The sequence below is a fragment of the Taudactylus pleione genome, unplaced genomic scaffold (genome assembly GCF_031769625.1).
Source record: "Taudactylus pleione unplaced genomic scaffold, aTauple2 ptg000251l, whole genome shotgun sequence".
Taxonomy (NCBI): Eukaryota; Metazoa; Chordata; class Amphibia; order Anura; family Myobatrachidae; genus Taudactylus; species Taudactylus pleione.
Genome location: NW_028284653.1, coordinates 4,058,988 through 4,078,396, shown reverse-complemented (window position 1 = coordinate 4,078,396; position 19,409 = coordinate 4,058,988). Strand labels below are relative to the sequence as shown.

The 19,409-nt window shown below is 42.4% G+C and overlaps 1 protein-coding gene across 1 annotated transcript in view; it reads right to left on the bottom strand.

The window, feature by feature from the left end:
- Positions 1-12,100: 12,100 nt before the first annotated feature.
- LOC148515255 (mucin-19-like) overlaps positions 12,101-19,409 on the bottom strand; it is a 157,833-nt gene continuing 150,524 nt past the window's right edge. Inside the window, exon 23 of the mRNA XM_088480249.1 lies at positions 12,101-12,175. Coding sequence (XP_088336375.1) covers positions 12,101-12,175 — 75 coding nt within the window. The remainder of the gene's footprint in view (positions 12,176-19,409) is intronic.

Here is a 19,409-nt window from a genome sequence, read left to right as displayed (position 1 = left end):
AGATAGATAGATATGAGATAGATAGATAGATATGAGATAGATAGATAGATAGATAGATAGATAGTTAAATATGAGATAGATATGAGATAGATAGATATGCGATATATAGATAGATATGAGATAGATAGATTTCAGATAGATAGATAGATAGATAGATAGATATGAGATAGATATGAGATAGATAGATATGAGATAGATTTGAGATAGATTGAAAAATAGATAGATAGATATGAGATAGATAGATAGATTTGAGATAGATAGATAGATGGATAGATATGAGATAGATAGATATGAGATAGATAGATAGATATATAGATAAATATGAGATAGATATGAGATAGATAGATATGAGATATATAGATAGATATGAGATAGATAGATTTGAGATAGATAGATATGAGATAGATAAATGTGAGATAGATATGAGATAGATAGATATGAGATATATAGATAGATATGAGATAGATAGATTTGAGATAGATAGATATGAGATAGATAGGTAGCTAGCTAGATGGATAGATATGAGATAGATAGATATGAGATAGATAGATAGATATCAACTAGACAGATATGAGATAGATAGATATAGAGATAGATATGAGATAGATAGATATGAGATAGATAGATCGATTTTAGATAGATATGAGATAGATAGATTTGAGTTAGATAGATATGAGATAGATATGAGATAGATAAATATGAGATAGATATGAGATAGATAAATATGAGATATATAGATAGATATGAGATAGATAGATTTGAGATATATAGATAGATATGAGATAGATAGATTTGAGATAGATAGATAGATAGATAGATATGAGATGGATAGATATGAGAAAGATAGATAGATTTGAGATAGATAGATGTGAGATAGAGAGATAGTTATGAGATAGATAGGTAGCTAGCTAGATGGATAGAAATGAGATAGATAGATAGATAGATAGATAGATATGAGATAGCTAGACAGATAAATAGATAGATAATATGAGATAGATAGATAGATAGATAGATATGAGATAGATAGAAATGATATAGATTGATTTGAGATAGGAAGCTAGCTAGATAGATGGATTTATATCAAATAGATATGAGATAGATAGTTAGATTTTAGATTGATAGATATGAGATAGATAGGTAGCTAGCTAGAGAGATGGATTTATATCAAATAGATATGAGATAGATAGTTAGATATGAGATAGATAGATAGATATGAGATAGATAGATATATGAATAGATATATATAGATAGATATATAGATAGATATGAGATAGATAGATTTGAGATAGATGGATAGATAGATATGAGATAGGTAGATATGAGATAGATAGACAGACAGATAAATATATAGATAGACAGATAGATATGAGATAGACCAATTTGAGATAGATAGATATGAGTTAGATAGATAGATAGATAGATAGATAGATAGATAGATAGATATGATAGATAGATTTGAGATAGATAGATAGATATGATATGGATAGATATGAGAAAGATATATAGATGTGAGATAGAGAGATTGTTATGAGATAGATAGGTAGCTAGCTAGATGGATAGATATGAGATAGATAGATAGATAGATATGAGATAGATAGATAGATATCAACTAGACAGATATGATATAGATAGATATGAGATAGATAGATAAATACATAGATAGATAGATAGATAGATATGAGCTAGATAAATAGTTATGAGATAGATAGGTAGCTAGCTAGATAGATGGATATATATGAGAGATATGAGCCATAAGATGGATATATATGAGAGATATGAGCCATAAGAGCTGCACTGTTACAGGGTAATAGCGACTAATCGGTGGCTAGACACTTTATGAAGGCAAAACATACAATGGCTATGCTTCGATATCGCATGATAGACCACGTCCCTTGGACTATTAGAGGGGGCGATAGGGCTAGGAGATTGCTACAGATCGAAAGCAAATGGATTTTACTTTGAATACTGTCAGCCCTTTTTGGTTAGATGAAGCTCTTAATTTAAATTGCTTTTTATGAGAATGTTAAGAGAATTTGTGAGTTTAAATACACAGGAATTAAAGTAAAATATAGACCAATTTTAATACTTCTTTATGGTGTATTATATTGATATGATTTAAAATAATGTGTTGGAAAGAGCAATATGATATGTTACCACAAGATGGCGATCTTGTATAAGGATTAAATTAATAACAACTCAATTATGTAAAGTGTGAACTGTTATATGCATTTATGTTAATTTAATGGGTCATTATAATGTGCAAATGTCCGTTGGTTAAATATTTATGTCTTTTATAGTGTTATCCACATGTAATGTGGACAGTAGACACTGTTTTAAACACTTGTATTTTTCACCCCTAGCAGTCAAGCCAGTCCGTGAACCCAGCTAGCGTCACTTTCGGTGTGACGTCACAGTCGAAAACCGGAAGTAGAACGCTACATACCGGAGACCTGGATGGCGTGCTGCAGGTATTCACTGTCACTGATCTGTAAGTATAAATTGTTTGTATTTCACTCCATATCTGTGTCCTGACGAAGGGGGATGACCCCGAAACGTTGATAAGCTGATGCAGTAAAAACTTTTTTTCCTCAAAAGCCTGGGAGTACCGCTTCATTGCAAAAGGATATGTGGAGGGGTTTCATACCCCAGGGTGAGCACCTCAACAGGATAAAATTATTGCTCATGTTACTTTAGAGTGCCGGTGATTGGTTTTGAATATATATATATATATATATATACACACACAGTATATAAACTGTGTGGACAGCACTATATATCACCAGGGGGGCAGTATGGACAAATGCCTGGCAGCAGTCTGACAACTCCCCTGGTGCATGCATAAGCGGGCCCCCCAAACACTTTTGGAGGAACTGGAAGTGGCTTCCGGCGGCCACCACACAGCGCGCACCATACCACCCATCTATATAGCTGCTCTGCCTCGAGCCTGCCCGGAGCACAAGTCACCCATTCACAATTAAGACCCCACCTGCTACCTGCTGGCTTACAATTACCAGATATTGTCCTCCAGGACCCAGCTTCTCTTCGCGGCTCCTCAGTGGCGGCGGTAACGACATGACGTCATATACGCCGTGCCACAAAAGGAGCCACCGAAACGTCATGCAGGCTGCACCACATAACTGACAGGAGGGGCGGGCCGCTGGTGAAGAAGGTGGAGGAACACTAACGGAGCACACCCACATCCCCTCGGCATCACTGGCCTGACCGGCCCTTCTGGCATTTGGGCAGTCCGGCCCTGGGACCAGCCCAGCAGGTGGGAGAGGGGTCTGGTCCAGCAGGAACTTTCCCACAGTCCCGGTGGCCCAATCCGCCCCTGCTATTGGCTCATCCAGTGTGAATGGCGATGATCCAGGAAAAACCCAGATCCAAGGTCCCATGTGAAAAAGGTGTAAGCAGCTGTACAACCCAGGGCCATAACTAGGGTGGTGTGGCCTGTGCACCCGCACAGAGCCCTGTGTGAGAAACCGGCCATCCTCCAAACCTCCACCAGCAATCATGACCACAACCGCCTGTAACAATGTATAATAGTTAAGGGTGAGCGGATTCGGTTCTACTCGGTTCCGTTCGGATTTAAAAAATGAATCTTATTGGGTATCAGCTGTCATGAGTTTTGGATAGCCAATAAGATTCGTTTTTTTTATCCGAACGGAACCGAGTAGAACCGAATCCGCTCACCCCTAATAATAGTAGCAGTGTACCCGGCTCCTTCTCTGTTGGGTGCACTGCTACTAATACACATTACAGCGGGCAGCGCTGCAGCTCCCTGCTCATGTGGTCCACCAGCGTTGGGCTGCAAGCCTGCAACTTGCGGAGACAGAGACTGCAGCTTCCCCACAGCTCCCACAGTGACATGCTGAGGAGCTTTGTTATACAGGTAAGTGCTGCATTTACAGTAGGATAGAAACTTGGGGGAAGGAGGGGAATTGTACTGTGTGGCATAATGTGTAAGGGGGGATTTGGACTATGTGGCACAATGTGTAAATGGGCAATTGTACTGTGTGGCACAATGTATAAGGGGGTTTGTATTGTGTGGCATATTGTGTAAGGGGGGATTTGTACTGTGTGGCATATTGTGTAAAGGGAATTTGTACTGTGTGGCATAATGTGTAAGTGGGAGGGGATTTCTACTGTGTGGCATAATGTGTATGGAGCATTACAACTGTGGGCATAATGTGTATGGAGCTTTACTACTGTGGTCATAATGTGAAAAGGGCATTAATACTGTGTGGTCATAATGTGTAAGGGGCATTACTACCTACTATGTGGTCATAATGTGTAAGGGGCATTACTACTGTGTAGCATAATGTCTACAGGGAACACTACTATGTAGTGTAATGTGAATAAGGGGCACTATTGTGTCTCATAATGTGAATTGGGGGTACTCTAATGTGGCCACTTCCTTTCCCTACAAGACCATGCCCATTTTTGGGCCTGTCCCTGTTTAAAATATGGGGGGGCACCAATGCTCTTTTTAGCACAGGGCACCAAAATATCTAGTTACGGCTCTTGTAACATGGCTTGAAACCATGTTAAAAAAACCCAGGCCAGACCCGGGATTTTGGTGTGAAATGGTATTAGTGGTGGGTAATTGTGGTATTCAGTGGCGGAACTAGCGGCGGGGGCACACTGTGGTGGAGGGGCCCATAGCCCCTGCAGCCAACAGCGCTGCTGCACCCAGTGCCAGTGTCCCCAGGCCCCACAGTGTAGTGTGTTTGTTCTATAAGCTGACTACTACTGGGCGGCACTGAACATAGGGGGGACTACTACTGGGGGCACTGCACATAGTGGGACTACTACTGGGGGAAGTGCAAATAGTGGGTCTACAACTGGGGGCACTGCACATAGGGGGGACTACTACTGGGGGCACTGCACATAGGGGGGACTACTACTGGGGGCACTGCATAGTGGGGCACCAAAGCATATTCTTGCACTTGGGCCCACCACTCTCTAGTTGCACCACTGGTGATATTATGTGGCAATTAAAAGAAGAATCAATAAAACATATGTATCTTTCAAAGAGTGTTGATTGTCTGAGTAATTTTTGTTGTCACAGCATTCATAATAGGTGTTAGCTATATGGAGATACAATTTTCTTACTGAAACTTGTCTAATACAGGGTAATAGGAACCTAAGCACACATAATATACTGAATAACAGTGCATAGCAGAAATATTGTCATAGCTGCTGTACACTAAATAATCTATTTAAATCATCACACTCTCAGTTCACTATAGTCACGGAACTGATTTTGTTCCTTTAATAACAAGTCAGATATAGTATTCCTTAGAGATTGCCATAGATTTGTGTGTTTTTACTTATACATTTAGCCCTTTTAGTAGGGCTTGATTCAGTGTGGAATGCTGTCTGAAAATAAATTGTGTAATACAACATTCGCCAATGAAAGCATGTAAAGCTTGTCTAGTAATGCCCTATTAGTATCCAGCTAGACAAAATGGTGTTTTGGTGTAATGCCCTTTTTGAATAAAGAAAAGATAAATGGAATTATCAATACATACTGTAGCAAATATATATACAATGGCTGTAGTTGACCTATGTACAGCATGCATAGTAAGGAGCATTTTTCTCTTATTCACCACACATGGTCTTTCCTTATGTACTAAGAGGTGGGCAATTCACAAAGTAACACAGTATTGCTGTAATACAAAGAATCAATGAAGAATGAGCCTTCAGCAGTGGTGATTAATTCACTGAGAAGTATATACAGCATCATTAACACAGGGCTAGCTAAAAATATCCACCCTGGCTGTAGTTCAGCTATGTATGGTGGTAAGAAACATACACTTGGACAATCCTTATGCACTGAATAGTGGGTTAATCAAATGATAACAGTGTTGTAGTTATACAAAGAATCAATGAAACATGATCCCTCAGCACTGGTGATGGTTAACTAAGGAGTAATTATTGCAGGATTCACACAGTATTAACTATACTGAGACTTGCAGGCAAGCTTTCATTTTTGACTAGTACCACTTTTATACCAAAGTTTCGGGTCTGAACCTGGGGTTAGAACAGGGTTCCAATCCGGATCAGACCCGGAACTTACCCTTTTAGACTGTGGCGCTGACCCAGGATATTTCAGAGTCAGCGCCATTCACACCTGCAGTGACCCTGCTCTTCCAGTTTTGCAGTGGACTGAAGCTGGCCAATCGGGCCGCATGGGGCTCGATCTGGGTCATCGTGACCCTGGATTGCACTGTTTACACTGCAGGTTGGCACGGGAACGACCCCGTGGCAAACCCTGAAAGGTACCTGAGTTGGATCCCCGGGTTCCTGGAACCGGGTGGATCCATTTACACCAACAAAAATCCTGAGTTGATACTCATCAACCCAGGATTTTTAGGTCGGTGTAAAAGGGGTATAACATTATTCTAAAATTCAACAGGAACCCAGCATACAATTTAAATCACTTAATGGTACACAGCAGGGAGAACCTGCCTACATGTTCCACTGTAAAAAATAAAAAAAAAAGCTTTTATATGATCTTAGTCTAAAGGATCTCTACATAGACCACTCTGGAGTGATTTTTTAAGGCTTAAAATAAAGAGAAATTGGGCAAAAGATACTGTACTTTAGAGCAGTGGTTCTCAAACTCGGTCCTCAGGACCACACACAGTTCACTCTTTCCAGGTCATCCAGCAGGTGCACATTCATTACTCACTGACACATTTTAAAAGATCCACAGGTGGAGCGAATTATTTCACTTGTGATTCTGTGAGTAAACCTGAAAAACATGCACTGTTTGGGGTCTGAGTTTAAGAACCTGTGTTTTAGAGGATGCACTAGTCATTTTCTGAAAAAAAATATTAGTTACAAATTTTTTCAACAGGTAGTAATGTGGTTAAACAAATCATTTGAAGTGTGCTACAATTGTTCAATGTGTTCTAAATTTTGGACAACACCAGTTCCCATTTGAAGAACAGCATTCTCTTTAGCAAATGTCAGGTGGAATAGCCAGCACATGATGTCTAATGATGACTTTCAGAATGGATAGGTTATGACATTCTTCATGATACACCTAAATCTTGGGGAAAAAAACACAACCAAAAGTCTCATGAGGTGAGGTCCAGTGATCAGGGTGGCCAAGACGTCTGAAATTTATGGCTGTTGACCCATTCTTCAGTAAAGTGTTTTTTTTAGCAATCTTTGAACACAACAGGTGATGTTAGCCAGTGCATCAACTTGCATACAGTATTGTCACAGTACTGGTATGGCAAAAGTCCCCTAAATGTTATAATAATGTTGTCAATTGATGGAATAGGTGCAGGAGACATTCAGGGTTACATTTTCATTAAATATAGCACAATGGCTCTTCAAGTGATTTTTATTGCCACATGATGATAAAATTGGTACTGTTACTATTTTTCTTTCTGTAAATGGCTTATGCAACCTCACATGTCTAAGTTTCTCTTCAAAATTAGCCTAAGAACTCACTCTGGTGAACTATAATGCTGGGCATTAACTATACAATTATCTGTCAGATATCTGTCCAATCTGGCTTGTTGAAATGAAAATCTGGTAATGTATGGGAGCAAATGACAATAGACCATTTGCTCACAAACACTGGAAAACAGACAAAAATGGTCGTTCAGACAACTTGGATAAAACACACAATTTTAACCGATTTGAACAATTGTTTTTTGTCAGTTTTCCAGTGCTTAAAACCATACGATCGACTGTCATTTGCTCCCATACATTACCAGGTTTTCATTCCAACCAGCAAGATTGGACAGATATGTGAAAGATAATTGTATAGTGTATGCCCAGCATTAGTAAAGTAGAAAACCAGATAAAATGCCTGCCAGACCGCCAGACATTTTATCTGGCATCTTGCCAGCCTGCAGATGTCAGCGGCATACACTGTGAGATATCTCACAGTGTATTAGCCCCGACATCTGCGCTCCACCCCTGGGGGAGGAGACATTTTCCTCTTCTTTCCATGGGAAGGAACACAGGAAATGTCTTTCTGTCGGCCGCTGCTGGGCATATATTACCTGATGCGGCCGACATTTTAACTCATAAATATCGCATTGCATGGGCATGCTGGACAATCCGGCATGCCCGCCCGAGCAATATTTAACCCTCGGTCACCCGCACACATGCTACAATTATCGGGGCAATCCGTGGATATCGGGTGAATCGCCCTGATAATTGTAGATTGTATGGCCAACATACTTTAAGATAGATAGATAGATAGATAGATAGATAGATAGATAGATAGAATCAAATAATGCTCACCTTTGCAAATAACATTTCCATTCAGACAGTAGCTAAAATGAAAGAGATCTGTATTATTAAGTGAGCAACTTTGCAAGTGTTCTTGGAAAGCACAAGGCACTGTAAGTCTCATAGTTTTAATATCATGGGCATTGTGCTACAGTTGTGCTATCACTGCCTGTTAATACAACTCTTGTAAGTATTGCTTAATAATTGACCATAACCTTCAATTACATAAGAGAAACATGGTACTGGAAAATTTGTTTATACACTATTCAGAAATATCTGATTGTAATTGTAAAGCTGCATACACACAAAGATTTTGTTACCAATGATTTTCTGAACGATTTTCTGAACGATTTTCTGTCAGATTATATGTCAGATTTTTTTAAAGTGTAATGAACGATTTTTTTGAACTACAAACGATTTTTGCATATTCCCTTAATTGAAATCGTTGAGTTGACAAGTCTGACTGAACTACAAACTGCAAACATGAACACCGCATGAACAATAACCGTTCATCGTTTGACTCAGAAAGTAAACGATTTTTTCAACGATTATCATTAAACGATATCGTTTAATGATAATTGTTCAAAAAATTGTTGTGTGTGTATGCAGCTTTACTCTTAATTGAGCTGCCACTAACTACTCCAATGTCCTTAAGATGCTTCATTAATGACATTTAGAAATATATAAATTACGGTAAGTAATTTTGTTAAATAGAAATATTAAATTAGTAAAAAATATTGAGTGCAGACATAAAGTCATTGTTTCTATATGTTTGTTACCAATAAAAATAAGCGCACAGATTGCAATATGTTTCAGAAGCAATAGCTGGCTGTATATGCTACAAAGCATGCTTCGGTCACAGTTTTGCTCGGTATAGAGTAGTGATCATATTTTGTTTCTATTATCTTCTTGTATCTCTCAAACAAGGTAAATGTAGTTACAACAATATGTATTTCACATTTTCTATCACTCCCATCCACTTTATTTAGTTGTACAATTTACAAGAAGATTATATGAGCACTCTTTACTCATTTATTCACATTTAATGATAGTTAGTTTAAGATGTGCTCTATACCACAGCAACCAATCAGATATGTGCTTTCATTGTCCAATTTATAATAGACAAATAAAAGTTAATTACTGATTGATTGATTGATTGATTGATTTATTGATTGATCTGGTTTAGACTGTACTAAAAAAAGTGGAATGTGCTATATGATTTTATTATGTTAGATAATAAAAATACAATGTGGCAGGAGACTGTGCTGCCTTCATTTAGATATACAGTACCAATGGTTCTCAAACTCGGTCCTCAGGACCCCACACAGATCACGTTTTCCAGGTCACCCAGCAGGTGCACAGGTGAATTCATTACTCACTGACACATTTTAAAATTGTAATTATTTTGTTGTAATACTGAGGAGATCTGGAAAGTATGAACTGTGTGGGGTCCTGAGGACCGAGTTTGAGAACCTATGAGATATACAATTCAGATATTGGTGTATTATCATGGGTACATCAAGTCTTTTAAATTATTTTTTTATTTAAAAAATTTGGGTCCTCTATAACCCCAAAGAATATATTAGCACTTTATGAGAAAATTTAATTAAATGTTATACCATTTTCTGTCACATTGGTCTGTAAACATTGAATTTGCTGAAATAATTTTGCCCATGTAAGAACAGCTACAGCCAGAGAGCGCAATGCATTTCATGGTGTTTTGATCCAGATAAGGAGCCTTAGTAGGACATCTTGGATAACAACCTATAGTATAGGTAAAGAGTAGACAGAATAGCATTGTGACACTGTTTTTCAAATGAGTTATGTCTAATAGCATATTATACTTGGAAAACTTCAAAACAGTTTTACAAAGGCATATTATTTTTTTGTCTAACATTACCTATGTACATAATAATTTTGTAAGGACTGTACCATCTACTCAATGCGCACACAGTGAAAGCATGGGCATGCGCCCCAACAACTACCATTGAAAGGGAGACAGGATAGACCTGGAAAGGGAGAAACAGCTGTCGGGAACAAGGCAAGTATGGGGGGTGGGATGGAGTGACAGTTGGGATCGGCGGTGGGGGTGGTGGTATGGTATGGTATGATGGAGGTTTCAGAAGAGCAGAGAATAGGTGGAGCCTGTCAGAGTGGAGGACGGGATGGGTGGAACAGGGGTTAGAGACTGAGGTGACCTGGAAAATGCGGGATCCAATATAATAGTAATGACAATAAAATAAATATATGGGAGTTTTGTCACTTAAATACCCTAAAAAATTAAAAAGCATTTATCAACTTAATCAGCACAATGAAATAAGTATTATGAAAACTTTTATTGGTTTTTTAAAAAAAACTCTCATGGTCATTTCAGGATAAACATTTGTTTATTTTTTTACATTAAAGTGCTTACACATGGGTCAATCTAGCTGATTGACCAAAGAGGCAAACAAACAATTAAATCCATTTTGACTACACTTATGCAGCCAAATTGGGGACATCTGGATGTATGGCACTGGGTGTATGTTTGGTTACCACGAGGATGCATTAGTGTGGTTGGACATAGAAGGCCTGATTCAGAGATGTACGCTAATCTCATTGCGACTGCAACATTTTATGCAGCTGCTATGCAAAAATGTGCAAATTCCGCAGCTGCCGGGAGATGTATTGAAACGCCCACCTGCAGCTTTGAAATTCCAAGCATCTGAGTAAAAATGTGAGCATCTGCATAAAATAATGCGGCAATGGTCACAGATCAGTCGAACATCAGCCTTCTGAGTAACTCTCAGAATGGTCGATGAAACTAAGATGTCAGCACATGTGAAGCTGCAGACAAAGATGCAGTAGTTGGAACCAACACTCATAGAAAATGGTTGTGACACACCTGCATTTTTCTAACCGCCCCTCTGTTAGCATTCATTACCACCCAAAATCGCCCCATAACTGTCACTCTACATCTAAATCCTCTCTGTGAGCGACATAGCAGAGGCATCAGGATGCATTCGTCGTGCAACTCAGATGCATGCACTGTAATGAAAACATCGACCAAATGTGTAAATATTGGCATAGCATACAACTATGAAGCAGGTACACACACTGGGCCTGATTCAGGCCCGCTCGCGAGCGCTGAGCACTTGCAAGCAGGGCGATGGTGGCCCAGTGCGCATGTGCACAACAGAGCAGGCTCCATCATGCGCATGCGCGAGACCCAGATAGCGACGGGCAAACTGTCACTCCGGGTCTCGTACCAAAGGGGTAGATGTTGACTGACAGCATGCCCCTTTTGGTGGGCATGCTGGAGGCATGGCTGCCCAGATGGAGGCGTTCCCATGGGAATGCCTACCGTCTGGGGCCGGCCCCACTGACATCACAAGTGATGTCAGTGGGAGTGCTTTTGGCTCTGTTTGAGCCAAAAGCACTCCAGGGCTTGTGGCAATGAGACCCTACCACAAGGGTCTCGTCGCAAGCCCGAGGTCTCAATGGTCTTGACCATCACGACCATCTTCCTGGCCGCTCGCTATAGCTGTGGGTGGTCATCCACAGCTATACGAGCGTCCAGGAGTCCGCTCTAAAAATCAAGAAGGACGGCACTGATTCAGAGTGAGCGCTCTGTCAGAGCGTCCGGCTCTGAATCAGGGCCACTGTCAGATACTGGTCATTTTACAAGGGCATTTAACACTAGTTAATCCGATCAATCTCAATCTTTCCAATTGTCTGCATACTGTAGCTGTATCTGGGCAGATTGATAGTGATTTTTTTTACCAGAATACCAATAGATTGGTCTTACCTTCTAATAATGGTGCAAATTTATCAACAATATCTTGATTATTGCATGTTTTCACATGAGTTGATCCACAGGGCTCATAATGCCAGATGTTTTCGCCATTCCAGTTGTAATGATCGCAGCATACAGCTGTAATAAAATAATAATAAATACAAAGGTAAAATTTATACAATGTAAAAATATGTACCATCAATCTCATGAATAAAATTATAGGTAAATGTGAAAATAAATAACTAAGAACCATTTAAATATTATTGGACACCATTTTGCTAATTAAACTTATGGTAATTAATGAATAAGTCATGCTATCAAAGGTATATAGTATATGTTGTATAAGTATTGGCTGATATATTTTGAACATAATAGATTCCTATAGCCACTTGAACTGTAGGTTTCCTAAATTATCAGTCACTTTGGTGTGTCATATCTGTAATTTACACAACATGACAAAGGGCCATTTGTCTCTAAGATAAGATAACCACAGAAGGGATGTGTGCATATGGGCATCTAGAAAACAGATAAAAATAGAATGCAACACAAGGCACACATTTTTTCATAAATGGTATGGCTTGATTTTTTAGCCATCATGTGTGCACAGTACAGCTGTAATAGTAATACAAAACAACAATTTCCTAAGCCCTTATACAGTACTATAACTGGGAGCAATTTTTGCAGGTAGAATAGATGTTTAGTTTACAGTCTATGGGCCGGATTCAAATAGCCATTGTAATTAACAGCAGGCTAATTGGTCAGCTGGAGCTATTCAATTACATGCTGCAATAAGCCTGCAGCTTCAGTTAACATGGATTTCTATATGATCCTGAGGGAGACTTGAACATAAATCTGTGGTAAGTTCCCTTATCAGTTGAGATGCCGACGCTGGAATCCTGAACATAAGTATATATTGGGCCGGGTTAGCTTTTAGCCATGGAGGAGTTAGGTTTAGGCACCACCTGGGAGGTTAGATTTAGGCACTAAGGGGGGAGGGTTAGGTTTAGGCACTAACGGGAAGGGTTAGGGTGAGGGGGGAGGGTTACGATGCAGTAAGGGAGGGTTAGTGGGTGAAGGGGGGGTGGTTAGAATACTTATGTAGCCCCTGTCAGGATTCTGAGTATTGGGATGCCGCTGTTGGTCTTTTGATGGCCGGCATCCCGACTCCCAGTCTCCCATACCCAACTCATATACATGTGTATATATATATATATATATATATATATATATACACACATACACAAAGTAATGATGTAGTCAGCACTCCAAAGCAAAAAATGACAAGCACTGAAACTATAACAAACAGTTGGCGTAGCACTCCGGGGATAACAAATGTCACAGCAGACAACAAGGTTACTCCGATTTTCAGAACGTCCTGGTCCTTTCCTCAGGCACACACTCACCTCAAATAGTCCTCACTATGTTATACACACATGAGATTATATATATATATATATATATATATATACAATGTATGTATATAGCCATATAGTGATCACATCATTCAGCAGCATCTATCTGCAGTTGGTATATACAGTCAGGTGCATACATATTGGGACATTGACAGAATTTTCATAATTTGGCCTCTATTCACCACCACAATGGCTTTGAAATGAAACAAGCAAGATGTGCTTTAACTGCAGACTTTCAGATTTAATTTGAGGGTAATTACATCCAAATCAGGTGAACGGTGTAGGAATTACAACGGTTTCTATATGTGCCTCCCACTTTTTAAGGGGCCAAAAGTAATGGGACAAACTAAACAATCCTAAATCTAACTTTCACTTCTTAATACTTTGTTGCAAATCCTTTTCAGGCAATTATCTATGTGTATATTATACACACATATATCTATATAAACATATATATTTATATAAACCTACATACATACATATATTAACCACAGTGACCACAAATTTATAAAACTGGTTTGGAAAATGCAATTATTACATTCTTCTGTAAGTGTCTGCATACCTTTCACAGAGGCACTGTCTCAGGCTCTAGCTGAAGGGAAGAAGACCCTGAACAGTGATCAGCAGCAAGCAGGACACTGCATTGTGATCAGCAACCAGTACCGTAGGACTGTGTCAGGTGCAGTTACCTGGCCAGGCTGCCTTCACGGAGCTCAGGCTTGTGTGCATTTCAGCGCATTTGTGGGGGCTACAGTTAGCAATGTCTACTTTTTGAACAACAGGTGGCCGACCAATGGCCCAGTAAGTGATGAGCTGGCCCACCGGGGTTTCAGTGGGCGGGGCCTTGTTGCCACGCTGTCAGTCAAGCAGCAGGCTGCAGCTGCAAAAATAATTTCCTGCCTACAGCAGATTCTGTGGGCAGAGGGCCTATTTTTTTATGGGAGGCCTGGAGCTGTAGCTCCACCCAGCCCATTGTTAAGCCAGCCCTGACTCTGGTAGGAACTAGAGTGAGGAACAGGAGGTGTGTCAGTGACATGATAGCATGTGAGTCAGTCTTACCCCTTTTCCACCAAAATCCTTGGTCTGACTTGGGATTTGGAACACGGTTCCAAGCCGGGTCAGACCCGGGATTTACCCAATTCCCATTCCGGTAATATCCCAGGTCGGTACCATTCACACTGCACATGGGTGCTGTGCTGATGCTTGGAGATGATGTCATCACCAACCGTCAGAAACTCCAGCTTTCCCCTGTATGCCAAACAGGAGCAGTCCGGTGACCAGTGGAGGAGGTCCTTTGGGGGGCTGTGTGATGTCACAGTTGTCACCAGGGACACAGGCAGAGAGAGATTACAGCCTCCCCACATGAAGCGGGGTTGGGATAAAAACTTGAACAGTCCGGACCATATGGGGAGGCTGTAATCTGCTTCCAGTTTCAGCCAATCTGCATGCTGTAAACATGTCCCAGGTCTTATGACCCAGGTTACCCGTTTACACTGAGCAAGACCCGGGTTTTACCCACGTGGAACCCTGCTCTGGACCCAGGAAGAAATGCCCAGGATTGACCCAGGATTTTTTCCTAGGACCCTTTTCCACTGAGCTGTGACCCGGGTTGATACGGCAATAACCCAGGTTTTTTGGCAGTGGAAGAGGGATATTAGTGGCATTCATACTAGTGATATGTGCAATCTGTGAATGTATAATTTATTTATTGCCAGTAATACTGTACATATAGTGCACATATATTCTGCTGCACTTTACAGAGAATATTTGGCCATTCACATCAGTCCCTGCCACAGTGGAGCTTACACTCTATATTCGCTACCACATGTACACACACATACATACTAGGATTATTTTTTTGTTGGAAGCTATTTAACCTATCAGTATATTTTTGGAATGTGGATGGAAACCTGAGTACCCAGAGAAAAACCATTCAAGAGAATATAGAAACTCCACACAGTTAGGAATGTACCCTCAACTTCAGTGCTGTGAGGCAGTAATGTTAAGCAATTGTGCTACCTCCAATATGTGTAGACTGCTGGTAGAGATAGGTACTGCACACAGTTATTTGTGGGTGTAGCTGGAATTGCACACTAATGTATGAGAGCAGTAATAGGTGCACAGGATGGAATGCAGACTGTAATGGTTACTTAAGGATGGTAAGCACTCTATGGCTGGCAGCATGCATTGTAGATGCAAATGGTAGCTGAGAGCACAAAATAGTAAATGCAGATGGTAGCATAGTGCACACAATGGTAATTGCAGATGGTACTGTAGCTGACAGCAGTGGCGGAACTCCCGGAGACAATGGAGTCATTTACCACCGAGCTCCAGCCCTTAAGGGAGCACCTGGCTTCATTGTCCACCGGGCCGTTCTGGGAACTGCTATGGAGATGGAGCACCGCTGATCGGCGCTCCACCTCCAGTAGCATCAATACGGGGGGTGCGGTCGCATCCCCTATTTGCCGGGCACCCACTGAGTGTGTTACCAGTGGGCGCCCGGCTCCTTCTTTCCCCGCGGCGGTAGCCAGAGGAACGGAGCTCATTCCTGAGCTCCACTTCCGGGTCCCGCAATGCACTATGACGTCATGACATCACTCCCATAGTTCCGAGGAGCGGACGCTGGGGACGGAAGGCTGTAGCACTGGAGCGAGGTTTCAGGTAAGTATTGTTTTTTTTGGGGGGGTTTGTGTGTGTGTTCGTGGGGGGCTCACTACAAGGGGCATTATTGGTGGCTCACTACAGGGGGCATTATTGGTGGCTCACTACAGGGGACATTATTGGGGGCTCCCTACAGGGGGCATTACTAGGGGCTCACTACAAGGGGCATTACTGGGGGCTTACTACAGGGGGCATTATGGGGGGCATACTACAGGGAGCATTATGGGGGCTTACTACAGGGGGAATTATGGGGCTTACTACAGGGGGCATTACTGGGGGCTCTCTACAGGGGGCATTACAGGAGGCATTACTACAGGGGGCATTACGGGGGCTTACTACAGGGGGCTTTCTACAGGGGGCTTACTACAGGGGGCATTACTGTGGGCTTACTACAGGGGGCATTACGGGGGCTTACTACAGGGGGCATTATTGGTGGCTCACTACAGGGGACATTATTGGGGGCTCCCTACAGGGGGCATTACTAGGGGCTCACTACAAGGGGCATTACTGGGGGCTTACTACAGGGGGCATTATGGGGGGCATACTACAGGGAGCATTATGGGGGCTTTCTACAGGGGGAATTACGGGGCTTACTACAGGGGGCATTACTGGGGGCTCTCTACAGGGGGCATTACAGGAGGCATTACTACAGGGGGCATTACGGGGGCTTACTACAGGGGGCTTTCTACAGGGGGCTTACTACAGGGGGCATTACTGTGGGCTTACTACAGGGGGCATTACGGGGGCTTACTATATGGGGCCTTACTGGGGGGCTTTCTGAAGGGGGCTTGCTACAGGGGGCATTACTGTGGGCTTACTACAGGGGGCATTATGGGGGCATTACTGGGGGCTTACTACAGGGGGCATTACTGGGGACTTTCTACAGGGAGCATTACTGGGGGCTTGCTACTGGGGACACTACAGGGAGTTCACTACTGGGGGCTTACTACAGGGGGCTTACTACTGGGAGCACTACAGGGGGTTACTACTGGTGGCACTACAGGGGCCCTTACTACTGGGGCACTGCAAAGGGGGACTACTACTGGAGGTACTGCATAGGGGGACCATTACTGTGGGTCACTACACAGGCAGTACTGCATATGGGGACCTCTACAGAGGGCACTGCACAGGGGGACCACTACTGGGGGAACTGCATAGGGGGCAGCAGCTGGGGCTGGCATAGGTGCTGGGGGGGTGGTACATTTTAATTTGGGGGGCACCAACATTTATCTTGCCTCCGGGCACCTGGATGAAGTTACACCACTGGCTGACAGCACACTGGAAGCAGAGAACACACTGGTCTAAATGGAATAGAGGTCAGGACTGATAGCAGTGGGAACTGGAGATGGAACCACTGGTTGTAAATGTAATAGCGCTGAATGCAGGACTAGTAGCAGTGGGTAACTGGAGATGGAGCACACTGCTTGTAATGAAGTACAACTGAGCACAGGATCAATTGAATTTAATGGGACACACTTGAAAAGTGTAATTGGTACTGCATAATGATAAAGCTGTAGTTAGGAGTGCAAGCTGGTAATGCTGGCCATCTCATAGCTGTAGCAGGAAAGCACTGATTCAGGTTTGTAATGGATAGCTGGTTGCAGACTAGGGAGGTATTCAATTGGGTGCAAGGTTTTCACGGCAAAGAAAATAAATAAAAAAAATAAAACCTACTTACCAGTCCATTGGTCTCCACGGCTCCTGGTCATCTCCCCTCTGTTTGCACCTGGTAAATTCTGACTAATACCTGCCCCACTCCAGCTCTCCTCCATTTACGATGCCGGTATGTGTGACAGTGAGCACAAATCTACAATGGGCCTCATTCAGCTTGGTTCGCAAGTTTATGTTTGCGCACACCCAGTCAATGTTTGCGTTCTGCACATGCTTACGCACCTCAGTGCACGTGCGCAAACCGGCCACTGCGATTGCAAAAGCAAACACAGTGGACATGCAGAGCCACTGACAAATTTTTGACAGGAAGTGCCGTTTGGGGGTGGAGAGTGGGGGTGGTCGAAGGAACACAGGCATGCCTGTGCATTTTAACTAGGGATGAGCGGGTTCGGATTTCTGAAATCCAAACAATCCCAATCCGAGTCGTATCTGAGTCAGGCTTGACTTTTCCCGCCTGACTCGGATCCGAAATCAAGGCAAAACGTCATCATCCCACCTTCCGGATATTGTGGGTTTTGGATTCTATAAAAGGTCCCGCGTCAGCGCCATTTCTCACTCCGGCTGTGGACAGTGAAGAGGGAGGGTGGGAGCTAGGGCTGGCTGGGCTGTGTTGTGCTGCTGTTGTCTATAGGGGCTGTGACCACTCAGTCCATAGGGGCTGACTGGGCTGTGTTGTGCTGCTGTTGTCCATAGGGGCTGGTTGGGCTGTGTTGCGCTGCTGTCATAGGGGATGGCTGGGCTGTATTGTGCAGTCAGTTGCAGTCATAGGGGCTGTGTCCACTCCAAAGTCTATAGGGGCTGGCTGCTCCAAAGTCTATAGGGGCTGGCTGGACTGTGTTGTGCAGTGTCCCATAAAGGCTGTAGTCCTAGAGGGGTGCTGTAGTGTTGTCCAGGGGGTGATCTGTGCATCAGGGGTGCTCCCCCAAAGAGCACTCCAAAAAAAAAAATTTTTGTTTTTATTGTGTTTGTGAATTGTGTGCGCAGTAGCCGCACGTGCATCAACAAAGTAGCGCCAAGCGTGCGCCTGTGTCATAAGTAAAGGGTCGGCTGGCTTGTCTGTTAAAGGGTGGTATAACCCCCAAAGTGCACTACAAACAAAATAAAAAATTATTTTCTGTGTTTGTGAATTGTGTGCACTGTGGCCGCACGAGCATCAACAAAGTAGCGCCAAGCATGCGCCTGTGTCATAAGTATAGGGCCGGCTGGCTCATCTGTTAAAGGGTGGTGTAACCCCCAAAGTGCACTCCAAACAAAATAAAAAAATATTTTCTGTGTTTGTAAATTGTGTGCTCTGTGGGCGCACGTGCATCAACAAAGTAGCGCCAAGCATGCGCCTGTGTCATAAGTAAAGGGCCAGCTGGCTCATCTGTTAAAGGGTGGTGTAACCCCCAAAGTGAACTCCAAACAAAATAAAAAATTATTTTCTGTGTTTGTGAATTGTACGCACTGTGGCTGCACGTGCATCAACAAAGTAGCGCCAAGCGTGCGCCTGTGTCATAAGTAAAGGGCCGGCTGGCTTGACCATTAAAGGGTGCTGTAACCCCCAAAGTACACTCCAAACAAAATAACAAATTATTTTCTGTGTTTGTGAATTGTGTGTGCAGTAGCCACATGTGCATCAACAAAGG